Consider the following 27,906-nt stretch of genomic DNA (forward strand, 5'->3'; position numbering starts at 1 on the left):
GCCAAAATTTATTTCACCATTCACCCTCATTGCAAACAAAGTTTGTAAATCAAACAAAATTATTTTCTTAGGCTGAAAAGGAATTTCCTCCCATAAAGGAAGCAAATCAAATTAATCCATACAGTTTCACACATCCCCAACTAGACAGCCAAATCTACTCCTTCACAGCCACAAACCACAATTAGTTTACTGCTAGGCTTTCTTCTGAAGTGTTTTATCTTCCTGTCTTCCAGTGACATGAACTTCACGCAACTGCATCTTGGTACCAAGGCAAAGCCCTACAGTCAGCGCTCTTCCAAGGAATTCATAGTTCACAGCTGGGCCAGCTGTGTGGCAAAGTGTATTCCCACTTCATTCCCGTATTCCCACAGCCATGGCCTGTAAACCTTAAATATTTCATAAAGCACTGTCCAGCACTGCAACACACTGCCCAGGAAGGTGATGGAGCCGATGTGGCACTTAGTGGCATCTAGCTGGCATGGTGGTGTTCAGTCACAGGTTAGACGCGATGATCTCAGAGTTTTTTTCCCAACCTTAATGATCCTGTGAATCTATGATTCTAATTAACGACTGACAGCATTTCAAACTCTAAAATCTACAACCAGGTAAGTTCTCACGTTCTAGACGCCAACGCGCTAATAAGGGAAAGAAGTGATAACAACTAAATGAAGACCACAATTTTCCAGAGGCTTGGAGAGCTGCAGGGCTCCCTCGGGTTGCGGCCCCACCGAACACCGCCCGCGGCCCCTCAGGGGCGCCTCCCGCCCCTCGGCAGCGCCGCCAGGCGGCGCCGGCGCAGCGCCCCCCGTGCGCTGATTGGCTGCGGCGGCGGCGCTCTGCGGCGCTGTGGCCGCCCGGCTGCCGGAGCGGGGGGGCCGAGCCGCCCCCGCCGCGGGGACCCCGCGCATCCCCGCCCGACCCACCGCGGCCTCGGGCGCTCCGGGCAGCGGGAGGAGGAGCGGGAAAAGCACGGCAGCCTCCTCATCCGCTTCCTTCTCGTCCGCGTGCGGCGGCGGCAGGCGCAGCATCCTGGAGAGCGGGAGGCCGGGAACAAAGGCTCCGCGCCCGTCCCGGCGGCTGCACCTGCCCTGCCCAGCGGAGATGGCGTCCCTCGGCTTAGGGGGACTCAACGTCTCCGCACGGAGGAAGAGCGTCCCGTCCCGCAACGCCGCGGTGGAGAGGCGGAACTTGATCACGGTGTGCAGGTAAGCCCCGGGCCGGGGCCCTTCCCCGCCCGAGGGGACCGTCGCCCCTCTCTGCCGCCGCAGCCCGCAGGGCCCGTCCCGCCCCGCTCCGCTCAGGTGGGTCGGGGGCAGGAGCGCGGGCCCCGCCGCAGCGCTGTCCGGGGGAGGGATGCGCGTGCCGGCCCCCGCAGGGGCAGGGCAGCCTCCTCCATCCATCCTGACTCAGCTCCTGCGGGAGCGTTCGCGGACGGTGTCCGGGCGAGGGGCAGGGCTCGCCGGGCAGTGCCGCTGCTGCGGGGTGTCGAGTGGCCTCTTTTGGGACGGGGAAGGAGAGGTTTGTTCTCGGCACCATGCTTGCGCTCTCGGGCGAAAGGCGGTGCGGGAGCAAGGCAGGGCAGGAGGAGCGCTCGGCAGCGCCGGACTCGTGCGGGCACATCTGGTGTAGCTGCCCTTCAGCTGACGCGGTCCGGCCGCGGGTCGGTTCGGAGTTAATGTGGCTGAGAGTTGATGGGATGTGTCCGGGGGAAGGGGTTCGAGCCGCCGCGGAGGCCGCTGACCGTGCACTCCTGCGAGCGCGCCGGTGCCGCAGGAGCATCCCGGAGAGGCTGCGCTCCGGGATATTTTTATCTACGAAATCTAGATCAGGAGATCTGCAGTACTAGAGCTACTGTGTTCAAATACCTTTCTTTCTTTCTTTTTTTTTTTTTTTTAAAGCATCTCAGTGCTGAGCTTATGCAAGCTTAATAACAGTTACTATGACGTTCCATTTCAGCGTTTCCAGTGCTGTCACTGTGGAATTCATGCAGCATTTCTAGGTGTGCAGCAGTGACCTGTAATGTTATGGCAAACTTTTAAATACGTGGATATGCTGGTAGCAATGATTCCATTCGGTCGTTTGTTTCAACTGCTTAATTTTGAAGCTATTAAAATAATTTTAATATTATCTGGGAAAAGTTTTCAACAAATTTGTGAGAGTTATGATATAATTTTAGTTCTCACAAATCTTAAGTGCCAGGACACCTATTAGATAATTTTGTACCATCATCACTTAAGGCTGCAGCAGGATTTTTAAAAGCCCGTAGAACTTCATCTTCTCCACTCTCTTTTTTTTTTTTCTTTTATGGAATACTGTTAGCAGGTTTTACAAAGTGTGACTGTATCATTCATCTCATGTATTTGCTTCAGTATTCCTTCAAACCATAGTATCTGTGTTTGAGTAGCATCAGTGCTATTCTGTCTTTTCCTGGGCATGTTTGCTTATTTCTGTCCCTACCTGTGAAAAAGACACACAACAAAAAAGATCTTTAAAAAGTTTTCTTTTTTATCAAACCTGCTGAAGCAGCTTATGTAATAGAAATAGAAGTTTTCTGTTTCACTGTTGTTACAGAGAAGCAGATATTTCCAATCTGCATGCTCAGGAAAACACCAGTTTTATCAAGTAATGACACAACTGTGCAGAATATAAACAGTTCTTTTTAAAGGAATATATTGTATTCTGCAGAACTTGTTATTTTCCTGCCTCCTGCTTGAGAAGAACTCATCTGTACTCTATGCTGTTACATTGTATTTTTGGGCTATCTTATGTCCTTGTCCTGAAATTGAAATGATGATGTAATGTATTTTAAAATGCTTAGAAATCTGAGGGAATTCATTTAAACACATATAAAACAAAGAGCTACTTCAGAAACTGCTTGAGATTGGTGTATTTTTATTATTTTCAGTATAGCGACTTAATTTTACTTTATCATAACAAGACCTGAAGTTCTCACTTCGTGAATACACATTAAAATTTACAAAGAATGGGAAGCAAAAAAGGATTTACTTTGTTATGATGTATGAATGTTTATCTATATTTTTGCCAGTGTAAATGTCTAAAAATATTTCTGAGCTTTACTGTAGTTATTATATATTTTCTATTATAGAAAAGTGTTACTTGTTAGAAATAGTCAAGTTAGTATTGAAAAGAGTAAAATAATAGTCCTTTCCAATCAGAATTCTATGAAAATAAGAAATTGTTCTGCTAAAAAGTAGCTCCAATCAATTGGCTCAATCAAATTTGGTATGGCTGGCTCCCTAGTGAAGGGGAAAGATCACAAGGAAGATACTCTTCTGAATTACCATCTGTTAACAGTCTCTGGTAATTTAATGAATTATTTTTGTCAAAGCTTCAATTTACCATATTTTTGCTTAATAGTCATAGCAGACTTTAGGGTTTTCATCTTTTCTTACAGTGATGATATCTAACTCCTCCTGCTGATGTGGATAGTTTCTTACATTTACAGTTTTGGAAGGAAGAGGTTATTTCCACTGAAATGTTGAGTGTCACTGTAGCCATGGAAAATGACATAGATACTTAAATTCCATAAACCAGTTTCATGTGAAAATGCATGGCTGTGGTTTTGTAACTGAACAGCCAAAATTTAAATTGGAATAATTCTCACAAACTTTTTTTGGGTATGTAATGCATTTTCTAAGGCTTGTCACTCCTTACCTGTTTTCCCTTGAGTTTGATCCCTTTCATTTTCCAGTAAGTGGCACTGAGATTTTTTTACTAGTTACAGATTGTTCAACTTGTTTTAATGTAGCCTTTGATAGGATTCATAGATCAAAGATCCATATAGATAGAGACAGGACAACTGAGATGGACGTTTGGAAGTGACATCTGTAGCTTAAATGCCAGGCTTCCCCGTACTTATATTTGGACCAACGGCCACCATACCAGAGGGGCTTCACCCGCTTGGCCTGTTTGATGGCAGTGCACGTCTCATGGATAACCTGAGAATTACTGTCCATGGTTAGATCTACCCACTTATAGGTGGTGTCTCTGCTCTGATGACCTGAGGCATCATGGGCCCATCAAACCAGTAACAATTCTCCCTTGTGTCACCAATCTAAGTCTATGTTTGACACCTCTATCTGTGCAGTGTGATCTACCTGCTCGTTGTGACGGTGCTCTTCATTAGCCTGACTCTTGGGGACATGGGCATCCACATGATGGATTTTCATTTTCTCTACTCGGGAAGCAATGTCTTTCCACTCATCAGCACCCAGATTGGTTTTCCCCTACGTTGCCAGTTTGCCTTTTTCTACCTTTCCAGTCAACCCCACAGAGCATTGGCTACCATCCATGAATACGTGTAGAGGTAGAGCTTTGGCCACTTCTCTCTCTCAGCAATGTCCAGTGTGCTTTGAGTTCAGCAAGTTGACTTGATCCAATTTCTCCTTTGGTAGCTTGTGCAACTTGTAATGTGGGACTGCGTACGGCTGCTTTCCACTTCTGGTTCATCCCCATGATGTGGCAGGAGCCGTCGGTGAAAAGAGCATAGCGTGTTTCATCTGCTGGCAGTTGGTTATATGGTGGGGCTTCTTCAGCTCGGGTCACTTGTTCTTGCTTCCCGTCATCGGCGAGACCAAAATCTTCACCTTCTGGCCAGTTTGTAATTATTTCTATTCCAGGGCGATTCGGGTTTCCAATGCAGGCACGTTGCGTGATGAGGGCAATCCACTTGCTCCATGTGGCGTCGGTGGCGTGGTGGGTAGAGGGAACCTTTCCTTTGAACATCCACCCCAGCACTGGTAGTTGGGGTGCCAGGAGGAGTTGTGCTTCCATCCCAATCACCTCTGAGGCAGTTTGGACTCCCTCACAGGCAACCAAGATCTCCTTGTCTGTGGGAGTGTAATTGGCTTCACACCCTCTGTGGCTTCAGCTCCAGAATCCCAGAAGTCGGCCTCGAGTTTCACCAGGCACCTTCTACCAAAGGCTCCAGGACAGACCATGGTTACCAGTGCAGAATAAAGCACATTCTTCACCTCTGGTCCCGTCCTGACTGGGCCAAGGGCTACCTCATGAGCGATCTCCTGTTTGATCTGGGTGAAGGCTTGCTGCTGCTCAGCACCCCAGTGGAAATCGTTCTTCTTGTGGGTGACCCAGTAGAAAGGGCTCACAATCTGGCTGTACTCAGGAAAGTGCATTCTCCAAAAGCCTGTGGCACCTAGGAAAGCTTGTGTTTCCTTCTTGCTGGTTGGTGGAGACATCGCGGTGATCTTATTGATTACCCCAGTGGGGTTCTGGTGCCGTCCATCTTACCACTTTACTCCCAGGAAATGAATCTCTCTGGCAGGTCCTTTGACTTTGCTCTTTTTAATGGCAAAGCCGGCTCTCAGCAGAATCTGTATGATCTTTTCTCCTTTCTCAAATACCTCCACTGCCATATTCCCCCACACAATGATGTCATTGATGTATGGAAGGTGTTCTGGAGCTTCACCCTTTTCCAGTGCAGCCTGGATCTGTCTATGGCAGATGGTGGGGCTGTGTTTCCACCCCTGGGGCAGTCGGTTCCAGGTGTACTGCACACCTCTCCAGGTGAAAGCAAACTGAGGCCTGCACTCTGCTGCCAGAGGAATGGAGAAAAATGCGTTGGCAATGTCAATGGTGGCATACCACCTTGCTGCCTTGGACTCCAACTCGTACTGGAGCTCCAGCATGTCCGGCACGGCAGCGCTCAGCAGTGGAGTCACTTCGTTCAACGCACGATAGTCCACAGTCAATCTCCATTCTCCATCAGACTTGCGCACGGGCCAGATGGGGCTGTTGAAGGGTGAGTGGGTTTTGCTGACCACCCCTTGGCTCTCCAGCTCACGGATCATCTTGTGGATGGGGATCACAGCATCTCGATTCGTTCGGTACTGCCGACGGTGCACTGTTGAGGTGGCAATTGGCACTTGTTGCTCTTCCACCTTCAGGAGTCCCACTGCAGATGGGTTTTCTGACAGTCCAGGCAAGGTGTTCAACTGCTTAATGCCGTCTACTGCTACAGCAGCTATTCCAAAAGCCCACCTGAACCCCTTTGGGTCTTTGTAATAGCCATTCCTGAGAAAGTCTATGCCTGGAATGTGCGGAGCCTCTGGGCCAGTTACAATCGGGTGTTTCTGCCACCCCTCCCCTATCAGGCTCACCTCAGCTTCCAGCAAAGACAATTCCTGTGATCCCTCTGTCACCCCAACAATGGAAACAGGCTCTTCGCCCACATGTTCTGATGGTATTAGGGTGCACTGTGAACCAGTATCAACTAATACGCTATGTTTTTGTGGCTCTGATGTGCCAGACCATGGGATCCACACCATCCAATAGATACTGTTATCCTGTGCCTCTCCCTGGCTAGAGGCAGGGCCCATCTAGCCCTGACTGTTATTCCTTTCCTGGGCATACATAGTGGAGGTTCCTTCAAGTGGGTCTGACAGATTATCCTCCCTTCTGTATTGCCCAGCACCTTGGTCATGGGAGGTTGAGGCTACCTTCACTTTAGTGTAGCTCCCTCGGTTAGCATTTCCCTCCCTGAGTTGACGCACCCATGCTACCAGGACAGAAGTGGGTTTCCCATCCCATTTTCCCATGTCTTCCCGATGGTCACACAGAAAAAACCATAGATCAGCTCGTGGGGTGTACCCTCTTTCACTAACTGGGGGGCGTTGGGCTGTAACCTTGAGGTATGAGACTCACAGTGGTGCTGCATTGATCTTCCTCATCTCTTCCCTTACCTCACTTATATCACCGCTCATCCCCCTCACCTCCTTCATCTCCTCCCTTATCCCTGCCTGTATGCAATCCTTGACCACGGTAGAAATGTGGACCTGCATAGTCTGAAAATCCCTAAGCTTGTTAGCAACAGAACTCACTCTTTCTCAGTGTTCATCAGCATTAATCATTGCAATGAAGGTGGTGTATTGAGATGGCCCTCGGTTTGCCAGGTTCCACAGCATGTGACCTGTGCACCTGATCTTGTCAGGGTCATTGTCACGCTGTCCATCCCTCCCAAAGAGTACCTCCAATACTGCCGCTTCTCTCAGCTGTTGAATTCCTTCCTCAAGGGTCTTCCAGTGTGTTCTATTGTGGTGTTCCTGCATTCTTTCTTTGTTGACAAACCTCTCTCTCTCACATTCATTAAAAGCCGCTACCACAGGGGAAGGGGGCCTGACTCCCTTACGAATATCTGGTCCACGCATGAGTCCTGGGACAAGGATCCCAAAATCCTTGCCTCTGTGCCATCCAAGTGCACACCTGTTCCCATAAGGTCCCAGGCCCAAAGTAACCAAGTTGTAAAAGTCATGCAATATCTTTCTACAGATTATGGAGATTTTCATATGACAGGGACTTGGTGATAATTTCAAACTCTGGCTCCCCTGCAGGTTGTGAGTGCCCTCCTCTCTGGTCCTCCTTGTCTAGGTGCCTTGTTATCTTCTTAGACTTTCTAGTTTCCACAGGAGCGACTGCTGCTGGCTGTGTGTGCCTTTGCAATTCAGCTGGAACCTGGGCAGATGTAACATCTATGGGTTCTACTGAGCATCACTGGATTCTCCCCCTTTAAGGCAGGGTTTCTTACCAGCTGGGGAAAGGTACTCCTTCGTCATCTGGGTCATCTCACGCATCTCCTTCACCAAAACCCCTATCCACTTGGGATGGTTCCTTTCTGAGGTGGGCTGTAGGGCAGGGTCAGGCTCTGGGGTATCCCTGGTCTCTGGTCAATGTCTGCAGCGCCATCCCTATTTCCTGGAGTAGGTATCGGGGTTGTTATCCAGCTCAATCCCCCCTTATCTCTAAATGCTAAATAGTACAGGTTTAAGAGGGATATCAGTAACACCAGCTACTGTATGATTTCATTAGCATTTAGAGGAGATTTGAACCTTTCAAAACCTGGTGAGGTAGACCCAAAAATCTGGGTGAAGGATTGGGAGAAAATTTCCCCTGGTGTCATTCCCTCACAGTATGTACCATTATTAAAGTAGCCCCGAAAACATACAGTTAGTGTGTGATAGTCCTGAATGCATGTAACCACCTTCCAAAGGAAGTTAAAAATCCATGAATTCCTCACCTTATCAATGCACAAAAAAAGCTGGATAGCAGCCACAGTAGCCTTAGTTATAGGGCCCATGTTTACATAAGGGCTTGCAAATGGGAGAGATATAAATGTGATCACGTGCAACCAAACCAAGTTAAACAGGACCATAGGTTGCTAGAGTAGATTCATGACAGAGAAAAACATGTAAGAATCCAGAAACATGAGAGTTCATGAAGGTAATTTAGAAACACTGATACTGGAATCTCTCCAATGGCAATTACTGTATTAAAAAAAAACAAACCCCAAAAATGTCTGAGAGTTGTTGCAATAACACAATGGGAAATGTTGGATGAAAGACTTTTTTTAAAAAAAAAAGGTCTTGAAGCAACAGGTATTAGCAACAGAAGCTACATTACACATCTGCTCTTACAGTTAACCTCTGATGCTTAAACAGACTGTTGCTCTGGAGTGCAGTGCTGCTTGGGCTCTTTTCCCAGGTAGCGAGTGGATGATAGGAAAAAGCCTCAGGCTGCACCAGGGAGGTTTAGATTGGGTATTCAGAGAAATTTTTTTGCAGAAAGGGTGGTCAGGAACAGAATGCCCAGAACATTTGGATCACCATTCCCAGAAGTCTTCCCAAAAGATGTGTGTGGCACTTGGGGACATGGTTTAGCGGTGAACTTGGCACTGTTAACAGTTGGACTCCACGATCGTAAAGATCTTTTCCAACCTTAGAGATTCTGTGAAGATGGGAGCAATACAGGGAGCCAAGGAAACAGCTCCAGTTCTAGCTACTTGGACATTTTTTCTTCATAGCTGTTGTGTACTTTAGACCTTTTGTTTGAGCTTTTGTTTCTTGACTTTCAGTCTCCATGTGGCTCCATGTATCTGTGCAAGAGCGTGGACTTTCTGGTCTGGGGACCATACACTGGAAACAACTTCAGTGACTAAGGAGAATTGCTTACTTAGTGCTTGCAGTGTAGCCTTTTTCAAAGGCATAACTTCTATATACCCTTGTTCCTTTTTCCAATATACACGGTAAACATGGTGAAGTGTGAATATCTAATATGTAAAATGTGCTTTTAATGACTTTTTAATGAGTTTTAACTTGCACTTAAATATATGTTTGCCTCTTTGTAGTATTTGGAGGAAAAAAAGATAACACACAAGTATTTGCCCAAGAGTTTTTTTTCTAAATCTCAAAAGAAAATGTATTTCCAGAGAATCAAATTTTGCTTGGTAGTGCTGCTATCTTCCTGACCTATGGAAGTACATACTTGCACTCCCTGTAAGTTGTCCTAAAAGCAAATTTAACCAAACTTGATTGTAAAAGTTTAGGTATTTTGTGAAAGGGTAGAGTAGACAGATGAAAATTAACATTTCTTATGTAATACGACCACTTTAAAAGAACACCCTTTTGATGATGAGCTCTTAGACTGTCTTTTATAATCAGACCCTAGGTATATAAAATTTCTTGTTTCCTTAAATACTAGATTTCTTTTCAGTTGAGTTGCAGAATGCTTTAAATTTTTTTTAAAAAAACTCATCTCTGATTTTTAGAGGTGTCTGAAATTGTTAAGTTTTTCTTCTTGAATATATCTCCACTTCTGAATAGATATTCCATACAATATTAATTAGTGAGCTTTCAAGTATGACATTGAAAGCAGGAAAAATAAACATAACTTTATATTGTACTCGATTTTGCAGGTTATGGATGATCATATCTCTTGAGTTTTAAGATGATACTCATGTATACAGGGCAGTACATCACACTGCTAACTCACTGTCTATCTTGTGTATGGATCTGTGAGTGATGTGCTGCACCGTATCTTTTTCAGACCTGCATGGTGTGGGAGGACTCATCTTATTACAGTTAATATTAGCTTAGTCATGGCATTGCTATAGGCACTTATGTTTCAAAATGAAGGGTTTTTTTAATAAAAAGTTTCTCAGTTCTGATATAGCTTTAAGTTCTGCCATTAGAGGAGTCAATAGCAGTTAACTGGTGGGCATGCATGTCTCTCACTTACTCAAAACTGGTTAAAAATATGGAGGAGTTCAAACCTGAGTCATAATTTGGCACTGCAGGAGAAGCTTCCTCCTCCACCCTAATTCACTCCTAATTCCTGTTCTGTTAAAAACACTAAAACAATAGAAGCCTGCAGGAAAGGTAAAATCGTCTTTATTCAGAAGCTTACTGAGTAAAACATAATTGAGTGGAAGCTCTTGAGCTATGTGTCAAATCAGTTTGAGCATATTGATTTTGTGCATCAGAAGGCTGTGCTGACTCCACTAAGGAGTTACTTCTGTAGTAGGGAGCATTTCAAAATAGTACCAGTGTAAGGAACTTCATTCCTGCCTGTGCCTATAATGCTGTGCTGCTTCTGCAGCTATGCCATAGAAGTACTTGTGTTGAGATGCTGTGAAGGACTTTTTAAAATGAATGTATCCATATTTAAGAGGCACTTCTCCCCTTCTTTCCAGTCTAGAGCAGTTCATAGTGAGCACCATAAAAAGTGCAGAACTGGCAAAGCTGAGGAAACCAGTGCTTGCTCAAGTCCAGGATCTGGGAGGAGCAGGCAGAGTGAGAACATCCTGAGTTGGTACTGTTGACATTTGGGTGTTGTGAAAACTATCTCCTCAGGCTATAGTATGGCTCTATAAATACAAGTAAGATTCTTGCAAAAAAAACATAGTAAATGCTTCAGATTTAATACTTTTAAGTTTGAGAATGTGTGGAATTTGTCTAGAAACTGAAAACTGGAAGAACAAGTTGCAGAAAGAAAAATAAAAATGGATGATGACTAAAATTATGAAGGTAAAAGAAAAATAACTTTTTGTCACATTTATTGAGATTTTAACTATCCTCTGAATAAAAGTTTGTATAAATGTAGACGTAACTAAACACAGCAGACTGGCCAGTTGACTAATTACATCTAGTCTGCTTTTTACGGTGACTTGATTCAACCTTTCCAGTTTTAAGTGTTAGATCATTGAAATGGAAAGCTTTTCTAGCATCATAATGAAGTAATGTAGTGCTCAATAAGGATTACCACCATTCACAGGGAAATCAGCCTAAGTGAATGCAGTGTTAACAATGCATAAAAATTCATTGTTTTATAATATGTCTAGATTATTTTTGCCTTAGGATGAAATTAGAGTGTTCTCATAATAGGATAAAGTTTATAATTCTGATTATTGGACATGGATTTAGGAATAAAAGGAGCACTGATAAAATGTCAAGTGAAAGATGGTTATGTTTAGGATTACAAGGAGAAACTGATGTTGGATGCTTTTGAGTGCTTGTTTTTCTACAACTTCATTAAATTAATGCAGAGAAAAGAAAAATAATTAGCTCATTTCTATTTGGAATGGGTAGGGATTTTTGTTTTCTTTCTGTTAGGCTTTATGCCTAAGACCAACAATGACAATTGCACTTCCACACTATATCTGAATGTTCTATGTGTTCCTGTTGCTCTCACTGAACCTTGAAATCATCGAGGTGGATTCTGGTTCCATGCTCTTTTGGTTTATACAAACTACTGCTCTGCTATAGAGGACACTAATTATTCATATAAATTATGATTGTCCCATATTTTTGCTCTAGGTTTTCAGTCAAGACTCTGATTGATCGTTCCTGTTTTGAAACTATTGATGATACTTCCCCCGAATTTAATAATTTTGCAGCCATTCTGGAACAGATTCTAAGTCATCGACTGAAAGGTATGTCAGTTCACTTCCTTACTGGTCATGATTTTGCCATGAGAATTTGTTTATACAAAACCAATGTGCATCTGTGCAAACTCCTTGATGCTGAATGAAAGCACTGGCTTTCTTTGTGGGTCAGTCCTATTACTGTTACCTTCCTGATTTTCTGCATTACTATGGAAAAGTGAAAGTAATCATTTCTGTGAAACATGTTTCCAATGATCTTGTTGGAAGCCTTCTGGGCTGGTAATTAGGCAAGTGAATGTTGCCATGGTGCTGAGCTCTGTCTGCTTTTCTGTTTTATGATAAGACTGTATCCTAAGAGTCTAAAAGACAATTATGTTATCTGCTTCAATAGAAGCTACAGAGCATATCTGGTACTGCTCCCATTTCTTTTTCCCTTCCTTGCTTTTGTTGCCTTCTTTTCCATATACTGTTTTTAGATCCTTTCATTCTATTGCCCCACCCCTTTAGTGAGGCTGTTTTATCTACTGGAATGTCCTGGATTAGATTGCTTTTGAGAAAGGTCAGTTGTTGATTTTCTTCTTGTATCAAGTCAAATGTCTGTTTGCATTTTCTAATTGTTCTAGAGGAAGCTGCTTTGCTCAGAGAACAGAGTGTGCTTTAGCAGTAGCAGTCACTAGAAGGGGACCTTGGAAGTGTCTTCTCATTTCTCAGTTCTGTGTACAGTTTCTAAAATGATTTGAGGATTATGAAGAACATCATAATCATCTAAATATAGATGTGTAATATGACAATCTACTCATTTTCATACTTTTTAATATTCTTAACCAAGCTTTGTGAACAATACTGTGTGTAGGCTGACATTTGAATAGCACAATTACTACCTGCTGTGGTTCTGTCAGAGGTGGAAAAAATGGTGCACAGTATGGTAGAAACATAGTGTTTGTCACATTGTGACAAAGATTTTTGGAGTGATTATGGGTACTTAGCAGCTTAACTCTGCAGGGAAATTGCTCTCTTTTCTCCTCTTCCAGCTTCAGCAATATTTGTGTAAAAGTCATTGTTAATTTTTTTTTTCAGCATTCTTTTGCTTCATAGTCTTTTATTCAGGATAGGCAGTACAGAGAAGAAACCTTGACAGGTTGGCAAATGGAATTTGCAAGTAAAAAATAATTTTATGTAAGAAATGGAGAAATTCAAATAGCTAAATTTTTGTTTCATTCTTCCCCTTGTAATTGCTAGTATGGTTTTCTAAGTTTGCAGAGTTAAAATTACAGAAAAAGGTGGAAACTTGTGGATTGTGTTGCAAACGGAGAATGTTTTGGTAATAAGCTAGTTGACTGCATGTAATTTTTGAAGATTTTTAAATAATAAAATAGAAATTGAGATAAGAAATGTACCATGATGCTTCAAATTTTAAGAGGGTATCTATTCTACAACTTGGGACTTGAAAGAAATTGTATTTTATTGCTGGAATTTATTTATATATTCTGAATGCATACTTTGTGTCAGTAGGAATAGACTAAAAGCAGACTGGTGATTGCAGTGGGTTGTATAAAGTATTTTGAAGCTGGCAGAACACATTTGATCTGGTTGTCTATGGTAAGATAAATAGCTTCATTGTATCAGAGTTGTCAGGATAATCTCATGGCAGTGTAGTTAAATGGATTTGTGAGTTTAAGTGGATAGAATTTTACTTTCTTAAGGCCATGGCAAACAACAGTTCTTAATCTTTAGCTTCCTTTGGAAGTACTGGGTGTGGAAGGAAGAAAAACCCAAAACTTATTTTACGTTATAAAGTGTGACATTTACTTTTACTAGAAAGCTTTTACTGGTAGCTTTTCTGACATTAAATTTAATGTATTGATAAGGGGCAAAGAACAGACTTGATGGAATACAGTTACTGTTCCTGTTTATTGGTTTCAACCTTAATTAGGATCCAGAAAAAAAAAAAAAAACCAAGACCCAAAATGGCAGGAAGTGGGATTGTTATTTAAAAGGGAAAAGAATTCAGCTACAGGGATTTTACACTTAGTCTAAAACCATTGCAATTAAAAATTCTGTAGTAGTTCTCCAAGCATTATCTTCCTAGGTGTTCTAGGAAAAATGGTAATTGTAAAAACACAAGAGCCATGTAAAAGGGATTTTTGGTAGAGGTACCTGATCTGATACTCCTAGTAGCAAATGAGTAATGAAATACCATTTTTTATTTAAACACCATGAATGGTTTTGTTGATTTGGTTTTCTAAATTCACTCTTGTTGAAGAATTAGGTTTTGGAAAGTTTTTAGAATGTCATCCAGTCCAACCTCTTGTTCAAAGTAGGACTGCTATAGATTACTCATTAATTGTCCAGTTGTAATGTAAATCTCCGTGACATGTCTTAAACTCAGTGCAGTTTGCTGCAGATTTTTATTCTCACCCTACTGCCCAACTTTGACTTTGTGCTTACCTTTCCTGGCTGTGGTCTTCACAGGGTCCTGTAGTGAGCCAGACCAAGAAGTCAAACAGGCAGAAAAATCATTACTTTCCCCATGAATGCATTTTTTTACCCCAACTGCTCATATTCTTAAGAATATTTTACAAGTGGGTATTTGCTTAGTAGTAAAATAAGATTGGCATAAACAAACCAGCTCACACAATAGAGGTCTGTAAATGCAGCTTGAATATATGTATCTGTTCATGTGATACAGAAGACTTGGCACATTTGGCACCAAAATAGTTCCAAAAATGGTAACATAATATGCTATGGCACTACCTTACAGAACCAGTACTGCCAGTAAATATCAGTCAGGAATAGGTGGCTGTTGACAGTAAAAGACAGTAAAAAAGTCTGAATTGCCCTAGGGATGAGAGAGTTTGAGCAAGCTGTATTAACTGTTTTTTAAGGGACTGCCTTAAGCTCTAGAAAGTGAAGAACTATTTCCCTGTACTGTGTAACACTACATATGCAGTATACCTGATACTTCCTACAAGTGTTGGATGTATTGAGAAAGTGGAGTAGACAAAAGATTGTAGTGAGGAGGGTATAAGGCATGTGTCTTTCATGTCATTGAAGTAAACTGTGCAGCATCCCTGCTGGCAAGATATGATGCTACTGGACAGGGCAGTTGAAAATCTTGAAAAGAGAGGAGAGAAGAAGTAACAGAAAAACAGAGGAGTGACTAATTAGATTACAAAGCCACACCGATTATAAGCTGCACTTTCCGGGGTGTCAGCAATGTTTCATTTTTCCTCCATATATAAGCTGCGCCAGATTGTAAGCCGCACTTTCGTTTGCATTTTGCAACTTTTACAAAGTTGTCAATTAATAACAGAATCGCGGGATCATGGGGTTTACTGGCTCGACCCTGCTCGGGGCGGCCGCTAGGGAGTGGCCCTGGCCCTGCTCGCCGCTGCCGCCAGGAGGCAGGGGAGTGGTGTGCCCACTGGTGTCTCCAGGAAGCAGGAGAGGGGTGTGCCTGGCCGGTTCCGCTGGGAAAAGGGAGAGGGGCATCCCTGGCTGCTGCCACTGGGAGGAGGGAGAGGGGCGTACCTGGCTGGCGCCTCCGGGAGGAGGGAGAGGGGCATGCCTGGCCGGCACCGCCGCCGCGCCCCCCCAGGGCCGGGCAGTGCCGCCACTGCCCCGCTGCCTGGGGCCGGGTGGGCTCCACCTCGGCTCAGGGCTGCTGCTGGCTCAGACTTCCGGGTTGGGAAATTTCCAAAATTTGTTCATATATAAGCTGCTCCTGAATGTAAGTCGCACTTCCGGTTTGGGAGCAAAATTTTAGTCAAAATGGTGCGGCTTATAATCATGAAATTACTGTACTCTTTTATTTCTTCTTTGGAATAAGCATTTGCATGGTTTTACAATACAGCAGAGATTAAGTGTTACTCTGGGACAATGTATTTGAAGGTCCAGATAAGACCTATAGTTCTGAAAGTGATTTTACAAATTTTTGTACAAATGAATGTGTTTTTGATAATCTTTAAAGCAAGGGAAATAATTTCAGGACTCTTTTTTTTCTGATATAGTTGTTTGGATTTTTTTCCATTCTTGCCCATTCTTTACTGGGCACATGAAGCAGCAACTTCAAGTAGCAGTCATCTTCATGAAGCAGTCATCTGTATGGTTTCTTGTTTTCATTTCTGGCCACAGATTTTTCTGTAAGTGTCTTTTTTATCAGATCACCTAAGTATATATGGGTAGTGCAGAGATGCACGTCAAAAGTGTTCAGCAGCTTGGGGTTTGATCTCAGATATATCCAAGCTGATTTAAAATCTTAAGTAATTTCAAAGAGATGTGTATTTTGATATCTTTACTATATAACTAGGTTGTATTATTTTCTGCCTTTTCCTATCACTTTATGTTAGTGTCGAGTTAGTACTGAAAAACATGAATAACTATTGTAGATTTCTATGGCCATCATCTTAAACATATCTCTGGAAACTGGTCTTCTGAATGTATTTGCTGACTTACTATATTTTCAGTGTAATACCCTGTGCGCAGCAAAAATATTTGCTGTCCAAACTGCTAGCCAATATGTGTGTTTAGAGATAGTGTCAGGTGTCAGTGTGTAAATGTTTCTAGAGCATCTTTCTTGTGACTTTTGTAATTTTTGCATATCATGGTTACTGCGAGCACACTTGTCATCTGTACACTTACTTGTATGTACCACCACGAGGATACACAAAGATACACTGTACCATTCTATTTTGACATTTTCACAACTTTGTGTGCCTATTTTGCTGTACGTTCAGGAGGCGCTATAAACATGTCAAAAGTTTCTGCTAGGGTTGTCCATAGAAACTGCTTTTATCTATCCAGTCTATTTAATTCCTAAATTTTAGGAATTCTTTGAGTAAGTAAAATACAGTTTGTAATGCTCTTTGTTCTGAGAGAAAAAAGTCTGCTGGATTAAATAATTAAGGTAATAGTGATATAATGGGAGTGAAAAAGGTAGGTTAAGGGTATAAGAACTAAAGGCACTACTATAATGAAAAAGACAAAATAAACATACAGCTGTGGTAGCCCTTTATTTGGTGCAAAAATGTTCTTAGCAGAATAGCTTTTAGTACTAGATTTAGTATCTATACACACAGAGTGATCTGTTATTCTTTTTGACTAAGAAGAAACAAGAGAGCTCTTGTGTAATTTGTGGTTTAGTTCATTCTTCTTGTATGAAGAAAAACCATAAATGAATTTATAGTTGTCTTAGAGGGCTCACTTTATGAATTACTGAAGTATTTAATGACCCATTCTGTAGGCTCAGAATAAGGGTAGGTATCTCAGAAATTCCTCAAAGATTGCACCAGTTTATTAGCGAGAAGTTTCACTAAAACTTACTTTTTATTGGATAGAAAAATTTGCTGCAAACTAAATAATATGGGAAAACCTGGAGGAAACCTGTCTACCTCGGAGTGTCCTAGTCATTACTTCTTTGCAACTATGGAACTTTGTAAATTAAATTGGACTGTGATTGAATAGGGATAAAACTGTTTAATCTTATTTGAAGAATTTCTTGGGCATGTAAAGGATCTGCAATAGCTATAGATGTTTGTATCTAGTTGTTGGAACAGAAACGGGTTGATGTAGGTTGAAATAGGTGTGCAGAAGTATGCAAAAATGTGGTGAAAGAAAAAAACAATATTTTTTCTATTTGCATTGCAGTTCTGTAGACAGGAATGGAATTTATTTGAACAGTGTTTAATATTACACGTGCAGCTTCCATGCTTACCTAACAATTTTGTTTGGCTGACAAAACCAACATCATTTCTGTTGGAATAGCTGTCAGCTTCTATGTCTTCAGATGACATATGAACTTCACAGCAGAGACCACGTTCTTTGCCCTGTGCATGTCCTGAGAAACTTCCTCTTTCCTTAATACTTTTACAGAATGTAAGTTCTATACTAAAACTAGCTTTCAATTTTGTTGAGATCTTTAAAAATTTAGATATGATTTTGAAACCATAGAACAAGCCAGGTTGGAAGGGTCCTTGAAAAATCATCTGGTCCAATCATTTGAGCATGGGAGTCTAAATGAGAGTATCTGGCACCTTGTTCAATCACATCTTGAAAACCATCAGCAGTAGAAACTCAACCACATCATTGAGGATGTGGTCACAGTGAATTTTGGTTCCTATTGTAAAAGATTTCTTTCTTGGGATGAAACCTCTCCCAGTGCAACTTGTATGTGTTGCCTCTTGTCTTCTGTGTGGCTCCTTGTAATGAGGGAGCCTTCACCCTTTTTAAGTACTGGAAAACTGTGATGAGTTTCCCACTGAACCTTCCCTAGAGAGAAAAAACTTAATGCCTTCAGTCTTTCCTCATGGGACAGGTTAAGCAGCCCTTTGAACATCTCTGTGACCTTCCTTTGGACCCTCTCAGTCAGATCTTGTCCTTGAATTGTAGAGACCAGAACTGGACACAGTACTGCAGGTAAAGCCTGACAAGTGCTGAGTAGTGGGAGCTGTTTCATTTCTCATTCTTGAGGCTTCTTATGGCTGTGTGCATCGAATGCTTTGAGGGCCAAATAAAATTTCACATGCTGGAGGCTTTTAAAATTTCAGTAAATCTATAGTTTAATATCTTATTCAGTATTTCTTAAAACACATTCTCACTATTCTTAGTCTTTTCCAACATTTTTCTGTGTATAGATTGGTTGAGAAAGTTTTTCTTGAGATTATATAAGAGATTATATGATTATATAGTGTGGGCAAGGTTTAAAGTTATAGGGACAGAATAGTGAAATGTAGGAGACTTGGTTCACAAAAGGTGCTGAACTGGCTGTGGCCTTCAAGTGAAGAAAATTCCTGCTGAAGTCTGAAAGCTGTTGCACACTCTCACAGAACTGGAATGAGATGGATGCCCACTGTAATGTCACAGTATGTTGAATTCTGGCCAGCTGGCTTTCTTGATCGGTGTAAACCAAGTAAGTGCTGTGTGCTGCTATGGATTTCTGTTGTAACGTTATTTCTTGTTTTAAATGACCATGTCTTTTTCAGATGTTCAATTGTAAAAGGAATTGCCTTTCATCAGCAGCTTCAGAAAACTGGAGTGAAACTTTTTTGCTAAATATATTCTGCCTTTAAGATAGTTTGGGAAATGCCACAGAAGTTAATATGTCATACACTTGCCTTTATTAGTTGGACCTGGAATTGATGATGTGAAGTCATCTTTACACTCTAGCTTCATTTTATTTTATAGGTATAATTTCTAGGGCAGAAATGTTTTTAGTTTGGTGAAGAATATGAAAAATATCTGTAGCTTTTTTGTGTTGTTGAAATGCTGTTAAATTTTTGTTGCTGTCCACTAAACTTGACATTTCAACAAATATAATAAGTTTGTAAAAGCACTTAGGTTGTGGAATTTCTTTTATTTTAGTCCTTAGAGCTGTGCAGGTCTAAAACTACAGTAAATGTGGCACCTTGGAGTTGTATTTTTTCTTTGGCATATTGGGTATTATATATTAATACTTCCTGCTTGTGCCTTTTTTGTATTTTTAAAGTCTTTTATCATGCTTTGAATTTAATTAATGTAATTAAATTAATGTAATTTAATTTAATGTGAAGGAAGCAGATGGACCACAAAGTCAAGTGACATGCACCCTCTAGGGGAAGAAGAACCTGCCACTTGAATGTCTTCAACTCATAGGGGCAGATCTTTGACACTACTTTGGCTATGCTTGAAGCTGAATCTAGTCATGTCAGATAAAAATGCATGTTTTGGATTTTATTTTCAGTATGTATGATTTGCAGTATCACACTAATGTATTCTTACTTAAAATCTGAGCTTTCTACAAAAAAGAGTTAGAAGTCTTTCTCATACTTTAGTAAAGCTTCTTAAGTGCAATTCAGGACTTCAAATCAGAGAAAATTAGCTTCAAAAGAAAATCACATTGTATATGGAGACAAGGTTTTGCACATAGCAATGCTGGCAGTCACTAGAGGACAATATTAAACTTACTTGTTCCATACCTGTTTGCAGGTATGTCCAAAGTGAGAACAGTGTGCTGTTCACCCTGAAAAACAGGGTTGAACTGTTGTGCTGCTGATGAAATTTATGTGGAGATGTTGCAAGTGCTGTGTAGTTTTGGTTTTCATTTTCTAAGTGCAATACATTGCAAACTGAAAAAAACATGAAGGATTTTGGTTGTAGTTCCAGAAGAGGTAATGATCTGCTCAATTATTTTCACTCAGCTTCTGAGGGTATGTTCTCTGTATACTCAAAAGAAATTGTGACTGTAAGACTTTTTTGCTTATGCATCAACTTCTCTTCAAATGAAAGTACAATTTGAAAAATTCCAGTCTGCTCCTTAGATAAAGATAACACTACCACAGCAATGTGGTATTTTAAATTTTTATTAATATAAGCTTTTTAAGAACAAAATTCTCTCTACTTGTCTGTATTAGTGAAATATATATACTACCTATAGAAATAGCATAAATACTTCTTGCCTCATATTTTTAAGTCACAAGTTTGTGCTCTGTTATGATTGAAGAGTTCTGTGAAGGACTCAAGTATTATTTTAGCATAATAACAAGAAAAAACCTCAGGAAAATACACATATATACACAAAGCCCTAAACTTCTCTTTTTGCATCACTTTCAAACCAGCGTAAGCTGCATAATGGCATGATGCAACCTCTTTTACATCTGTGAGTCAGTTTTCAGTAGGAATTCATGGACTTGTTTGTATAAAATCCTTTCAGTGAAGGCAGCATATCAGGGAGAATTTAATTACAGTAATTTCACGCGTATAAGCCGCACCCTTTTGACTAAAATTTTGGTCTGAACTCAGAAGTGCGCCTTATACTCCAGAGCACCTTATATATGGACAAAGTTCAGAAATTTGCCAACCCGGAAGTACGAACCCACAGCAGCCCCGAGCCAAGTCCGCCTGGCCCTGAGCCAAGCCAGTATACCCTGTGATCGCACAATTCCATTACTAATTCGTTACTTTGTTGCACGTGGATCCTCGCTGCAAAAAAACCTGTGCCTTATACTCCGGTGCACCTTATATGGACAAAGTTCGGAAATTTGCCAATACCCGGAAGTGTGCCTTATACTCTGGTGCACTTTATACTCGTGAAATTACTGTACATTTATTTCCAATAAGCAGACAGGGAGGTTCATGAATTTTCCTGTATCTTGTGCTTTGATTTAAGGTCAGATCACCTGGTTCGGCTATGAAAGTCCTCGTAGTTTCTGGGACTACATTCGCGTAGCTTGCCGAAAAGTCTCTCACAATTGCATCTGCAGTATTGAGAACATGGAGAATGTCGGTTCTTCTAGAGCTAAGGTAGGGAAGAGAAAGGCTAAAGTGACTTCTTTATTACATTGCTGTGACAGTTCTGTACCTGAAAAAAACCATAGTATTTAGCTTACTTATTTTTTTCATTGTTTGATTTATTTTTAAATTGTCTAATAAATATTTGCTTTTAAAAAGCCCCACTTTTAAATCAGAATATCTTTGCTTTAAGATTTCTTATTCAGTAGAAAAAATTCTCTATTCTATGATTGTGTTATGTTATGAAATGATTGTCCTCAGACTTTTTACGTTACATAATTTTTGAAAACATACTATTTTAAGGGAAATTAAGTCTTGTGCACATACTTAAGAAATATTAAAATTGTAGAAATTGGATGATTTTTTTTCTTTCCCTTCCCAATAATTTTATTTCATGTACAATTTATACACTGATAGAATAGCTGTGATCAGCTCATTATTTTGAAGGTCTTTCTGAATTCTGAGATAATTTGAATAGATATGAATATTTAAATTCAGTCGATAATAAGATGCAACGCTATTTTCTGAAATATTCTTATAAATAAATAAAAAAATACTATTACTCTGTGGAATACTTCATGCTAAATAGCAGTGAGTGTGGATAATGGTGTTCAGTTTTTTGGGGGAATATTTTGGAAGTCTGGATATGAAAAGATGAAGAGCATGCTGACACAGATACTCATCATATGCATCAGTTTGACTAGTGGTCCAAATAAGTATCCTTCTCAGTCTGTCAGCAAGGGTTTGCCAGGGCTGGTTGGCTCTGCTTCCACTGGAGGTGCATAGGCTTTAGTCCTTAGCTAAGCAACATCATCAGTTTCATGGTTTCAGTCATGTTCTAAATTAATGCAACATAAAGGCATCTATCCCAGTAAATGTCCTTTTAATTTCAGTGCAGTCTATGATAATCCTTTTGCTGTGCTGTTGGTATTTATGAAAGCAATTTTATTTAGCATTTCATAGAATTTTGGAATGGTTTGGTTTGAAATGGATCTTGAAGACCATCTAGTTCCAGTCCCACTGCTGTGGGCAGAGACATCTTCCTACTGTCTTTTAGCTTGAAGCTACTCTCCCTTTTCCTGTCACTACCTGCTCTTGTAAAAAGTCTCTCCCCATCTTTCCTGTAGGCTCCCTAGAAGACCACAGTTAGGTCACCCGGAAGTAGGATTATAATCTACTACTGATTCTGGTAGAATGTCTGTAGTGATAGTCAGCTAGATGCCTATGAGCACCAAATATACTAAGCATAAGCACATCTTATTACTTACACAATTGTTTCAAGTTTATATGGTTTACAATAAATGTTCCCGATGTTCTCAAAAGCACAGTCATAACTGTGGCAGCCATTGAAATGTCTCTCTTTTGCAAGCTACAGTCCTGTGCACTAGACCTGCAAACACAGCAAATGTGCTTTTCTAAGGGTTATTTTTTTAAGTTATTACTGTTGTTTATGGAATTGTTTGAGTAAAGTTTTGCTTTTGGATTCTACAAGATTTATGCCTCTTGGATTTGATTTCATACCTGTATTTTATGTGCACCTTCTATGATAATGTTGTTACTGCAGGGAAAAAATATTGCACAACTCATTTTTTAATGTAAATCCCTAAAATATTTGAATGAACACAGAGAATCACTTTGAGGACAGGTTGCTCCTACTTTACTGTGGAAACAACTTGATGCTTCCAATACATTCTTTTTAAAATGTGAACCTTTCTACCCTAATCTACTGCCTCTCCCATACATGAGCTTTTCAAACAACTGGAGCATATAATGAAAGGTCTCTCCTCCCCTCCTTAAAATTTTGGGTAACTTTATTTCACAATAAACTTCATGTCCTTGTAAGAATGCATTTTTTTTTCATTATTGCTATAATGAAGTATATCATAGCAACTGTTTCTATTTAATGCTAGTTTTGTTAATCAGTCATTTACTCAGATAAAACAGTGGTGCTAGTTTTCAGATTGTAAAATTGTTTCTTTCTGTAATGCTTAAATATTTGATACCTGTTTTGTCTTGCAGGGTCGAGCATGGATAAGAGTAGCACTTATGGAAAAACATTTGTCTGAATACATTTCTACAGCTCTGAGGGACTTCAAAACAACCAGGTCTACAAGAATTTTATTTTTGCAATATTCTAGTAAATGTTGTTTAAGTGAGGGACTTATGTTTGGAAGTGAATGGTGCACTTGATTGGTATGGTAAAGGATGTCATTAATAAAAGACCTGTAACCTAGTGAAAGATTATCTAGAGTCAGTGTGGATTTGGTTTTAGCATGGGTAGAACTGCAAAATTTAAAATCTTTTAATGATTTAAAAATATGGAAGTAAGGCTGAAATTCTTGAAAAGTCAAAAGCAAAGAAAACCTCTCTAAAGTAGGAACTCAATCTGAAATTGTGGTGTAGTAAGGATAGATGTGGTATTCCTTTCAAAATTGATAGAAAGCCTAAGGACTCAGTAAAAAATAATTTTTGTAGTAAATTTTTCTGAAGAAAAAAGGAAGAGAATTCCAGGAACCTCTTGAGAACTGTAGAGTAGCAGAATTAGTGATCAGGCATAGCTAGAATTCTTGCTATAATAAGAAAAATGTGTAACAGATTCTTGTTTTAACTTTTAATGATAAAAACAGGGACAAGAATATGCTTTGTGACAAAGAATACTCTGACAGTTTTGGACTGGTTTAGATAATGTAGTTATTAGATGATATTTTATCTCGTAACAAGTATGTCTTACAGATTTTTGATGAAGTTATCTGAATACAGGTGGATCTGTAAAATGTACTTTATGTTGAACTTTATGTTGGAAGTTTTGATATAATGAATGGGCTATTAGAACAATAAGAATTTTCTCTGTAAGGACTTCTGTTCATTTAGAGTATTATTTGTTTTAATATTTGTCCAGAGGTCTACATATATTTTGCCAGTATTAATCTGACTTTGAAACACAACTAGGTAATCATCCCATTTCATTGCAGTTTCAAAACCTGTTGTCTTATTTTACCCAGATTTGCTTGCATTTATAGTAGACAAGAAGCACATAAACCAAAGAAAATCTGGAAAAGATTTACTCATGCTGCTTCAAACTGAAAAGTCACATGCATTTTTGAGAACAAGATGAGGAAGAGTAGGGTCACAAATTATGTAGTTAAGTAGCACATTCTTTTTCCCTGTTTTGTTAGTGTAGTTTGTTAGTGGATAGCAATGGTTTTATTTGAATAGCAGTTTCAAATTCATTTATTTGAACATGTTAATGTTTAATATATTTGAATGTTCTTTCAGTGGTATAGCTTTTGGAAACAACTTCTCTTGCATTCCAAACATAGTAAGTGCAAAGTTTCTTTTGAAGTAATATTTTAAAATACATCTAATGGAAATAAAAATTACATTTTCAGGTTTTGGTTGTGTGGATTTCAGACCCACTAGCAACAATGGACATATTTTCTTTTCCCGTGTGGGATTTCAGATACCTAATAACTGACCTGATTTTTGGGTGATGCTTTGCATCATTTGTTTAGCATTGTAAATAATTTATTTTTCTGTATGCCTATTTAATAATTATTTGTATAAACTATAAATTTCTTGTGTTAGAATATGAGATTATCTATCATGCTGGTAGCTCTCTTTAAACCTCACTGTTGTGTTTAGGTGCCTGGAGTTAGTACTTGAATGAAACAGCACATTCTTAGTGCTGGATGTGCATATTGCACTTGGAAGAGGGATTGGATTAAGTATGGGCACAGAATTATTGTTCTAATGAATGGTTAGACTCTTAAATTAAAGCAGGCTGTTGTGTTGTGAGATGTCAAGTTTACAGCACTGAATGAAGATTTGTGGGTTTTCCAAGGGGACTGTTGCTTTGGCTGGATTGCTGCAGCTGTCTTTAACACTGTCACTGCCAGGCTAACTTCTGCATCTCACCATTGAAGGTGTGCCCTCTCCTTTCTGTGTGATTTCTTCCTAGGCACTATTTTACAAGAGCTCAGTGCAGACTGGTACCTGGCAGTGATTTTACAAATGCCAATGAAATGGCTGGTAATCTGCATGTGCTGGGGGCACTGCTGTTTGTTCACAAATAAGTCACTGTGCTGAATCAGACTGTGGAGTCCCTCTAGCTCAGTGTTTTGGCTCAGCCAGCTTAGCCTCCTAATGCCCTTCCTGAAGTCAGAGAGTATAGAGCTGAGTTTGTACTTCCTAGCCTCACTATCAGGACTATAATATCTGTCTTCTGAGAGGAAGTCTTACAGATTTCTTCTTTGTACTAAGAACATTCGAGATCTTGGGCAACTCATCTCCTTATAATGAACGGATGTCTCTTACAAAGCTGCAAAAGTGGAACTTCTCACAGCATGCAGTATAACACAATTCGATTTCTGGACCTGTGCCTCAAAACATGTCTTTTCTGGATGTTCACCATGCAGCCAACTGGAGGTCTCTCTGAACCATCCAGAAGCTTTCATGCAATTCTTAAAACAGATGGAGTTTTGTAGTATTGCTGGTATTTGTCTGAAATATAGATTGTATTCAGTAATCTGGCACCTTCTTGCATTCATCCACTGCTAGAATGTAAAAGTGAACTGTGCATCTCAGTTGTTAGTAAGTGACATATCAAACTTCCCTTTGGTGCTGAACACCTCTTGGTTTCCCTCTTGCCACATGTAATTTTTAGGTGAATTCTGGTGACCTTCTAGAGTGCGATATTTTAAGAAAATGTAAACGATCTGAAAAATAGCCGATTTTAATTTTTTTTTAAAAAAAGATCAGCTATTAAAAATGAAAATTGAATGTTGAACTTTGTAAGAACCTGCAAGTACAATTGTGAGAGAGAACTTCTTGACATGTGATGGAATCATTATTTCTTTATGTACATGACACAAATTCTTCCTTTTAGAGGTAAAATACAAGGTAACTTTATAATTTTTTTTTGCATTTTATCCATCCTGTCCTACTAGTTCATAGGACTGATACTGAAAATTCTTTTTGCTTGTGTCTAAATTCTTCTGTGCTTTAAGATTGTGATGTTTTGTACTATGCAGTCTATTAGTTTGCTTTATTTGAAATGAAATATGAATGCCTCTGGGGTTCATGAACTGTTTTTATTTAAACTGGATTTCTTCAGTTTTCTGTTAAATATGAAAAATGCTGAATTTTTTTTTTTTTAATTGAAGGAGATTTTATGAAGATGGAGCAATTGTTCTTGGTGAAGAAGCAAATATGCTTGCTGGTATGCTGTTGGGACTCAATGCAATTGATTTCAGGTACTGTATTTGTGTGCTTCATAACAAAATGCTCAGGAAAAATACTTATAAATTAATGCATTATGGAAAACGTTCTTAAATTCCCATGGTAGTTTGAGAGACGAAACTTAGGTTGGAGTGAAAAAGTGGGCAAGAGAGAGAGATCTTGAATGGCTCTTCTAGATAAGACCAAGTTATGCTTTTATATAACTGCATGATTATGGAGTAGTTTTTTCAGGTATCAAAATCCTAAAAGGAATCAGAAGTTTAATTGCAGAAGATATTTCAAAGCTATTAAATGAAGCTTGTAGATGTGGCATCTTTTAAAGATATTTTTATATTGTAAAGGAAACTGTGTGGTTAAGTGTTTGGTTTATCCTGGAACTCAAGGACAGCATTGTAACAGTATATGTAGAAGGTAATCTTTATCACTTCTGAATTTGAAAAACATAACCTAAAAATGACCATTTAGTATCAACTTGTGTTAAAATTACCTGCAGCTGAGTTGCTTATGTTAATTGACATTTGCAACTTCTAGCCAGGCTTTTGTGGGCTTTCCTATATTATTAATTCTGTACTTTTAAGGTAACAAATGTGCAAGCACACCCTAGGTAATAAAAAAACCAAGACAATGTGTCTGTATATGTATACATATTAAAAAGCAATACATATCAGCAATACATAAAAATTACAGTGCCTGTAAAAAAATAGAACCTGGCTGGTGCAAGACCTTGTTAATATGCTTGGTTGGGCCAATTTAGCCTTGGGCAGAGCCGCTGGCAGAGAGTTTCATAATTCAGCACAAGGAAAAGGAGTCTCATAATGCAGTTTTTCATTCTTCTGTCAGTTCACTGTTGGTATTTACCTTGCAGCAGCATTAATGCTTGTCACAAACCAGTATAGGAGGTGAAGTGCCAGAAAACAGAATAGTAGCCTTGCTGGATGCATTGAGTGATTGACCATTGCCAAAAGGCCCTTCAGATATTTACTGCTGTTTATGTACCTCTGTGCCAGGCTTGTTGGACCCTTCTGTGGAGCCAGCTTAAATTGTTGAAGAATGAAAAAACATCACCAGAAGAGGACTGGATAGTTCTTTTGTTGTTAGCTAGTTTGGTTCATAGAAGCATCCTATTAGTAGCAGAGATTATGGGAGAATAATGCTTGGAGAAGAAAAGGTACAAATAAAGAATGAGCAATGTTTTCCCTTCCTGATGCAAAGAGCATTTAGTTCAGCTGTGGAACTGCAACTGGATGGAAAAAGGATAAAAAAAGGAAACAACCTAAAAATGCAGGTCTTGATGGCTGCTGAACCACTGTGGAGTCAGATAAGTGCCAATACCGCTGTAAGGAGGGAAATTTCATGTTTGCATTAAAAAAAAAGGAAAAAATGGCAAAGGAGAGGCTGAAAAGACAGGATAGCTTCTTTTTTCATCACAGTATCATTAGATTGGCTTAATTACATCCTCAACATATGTTCTGGAAGAACAGAAGAGTACTGCAGGATGATAAGAGTGCTAGCCTTGTGTACAGCAAAATTCAAGAGAAATTACCAGATTTTATTAGTTCAAGCTTTACATAATCTAAAATTAAACTACTTCTGCATTAGCCCTACTCTTGGGCAGACTACAGCTATTCATGAATAACCATTGCAAGATTAGGTTTGTAGTATATAAATCCTCTCATAAATAGTCATTAGTTGACTGTATTTGTCTCTCA

At 39.8% G+C, this 27,906-nt stretch overlaps 1 protein-coding gene across 1 annotated transcript in view; it reads left to right on the forward strand.

Moving 5' to 3' along the window:
* The first annotated feature begins 883 nt into the window (after positions 1–883).
* Positions 884–27,906, forward strand: part of RUNDC3B (RUN domain containing 3B) — a 56,705-nt gene continuing 29,682 nt past the window's right edge. Inside the window, exons 1-5 of the mRNA XM_033051639.2 lie at positions 884–1,205; positions 11,628–11,743; positions 20,838–20,971; positions 22,979–23,064; positions 26,122–26,211. Of these exons, the coding sequence (XP_032907530.1) occupies positions 1,102–1,205; positions 11,628–11,743; positions 20,838–20,971; positions 22,979–23,064; positions 26,122–26,211 (530 nt within the window). The 5' untranslated portion in view covers positions 884–1,101. The remainder of the gene's footprint in view (positions 1,206–11,627; positions 11,744–20,837; positions 20,972–22,978; positions 23,065–26,121; positions 26,212–27,906) is intronic.

The sequence above is a fragment of the Catharus ustulatus genome, chromosome 1, assembly GCF_009819885.2.
Source record: "Catharus ustulatus isolate bCatUst1 chromosome 1, bCatUst1.pri.v2, whole genome shotgun sequence".
NCBI classification, from domain to species: Eukaryota; Metazoa; Chordata; class Aves; order Passeriformes; family Turdidae; genus Catharus; species Catharus ustulatus.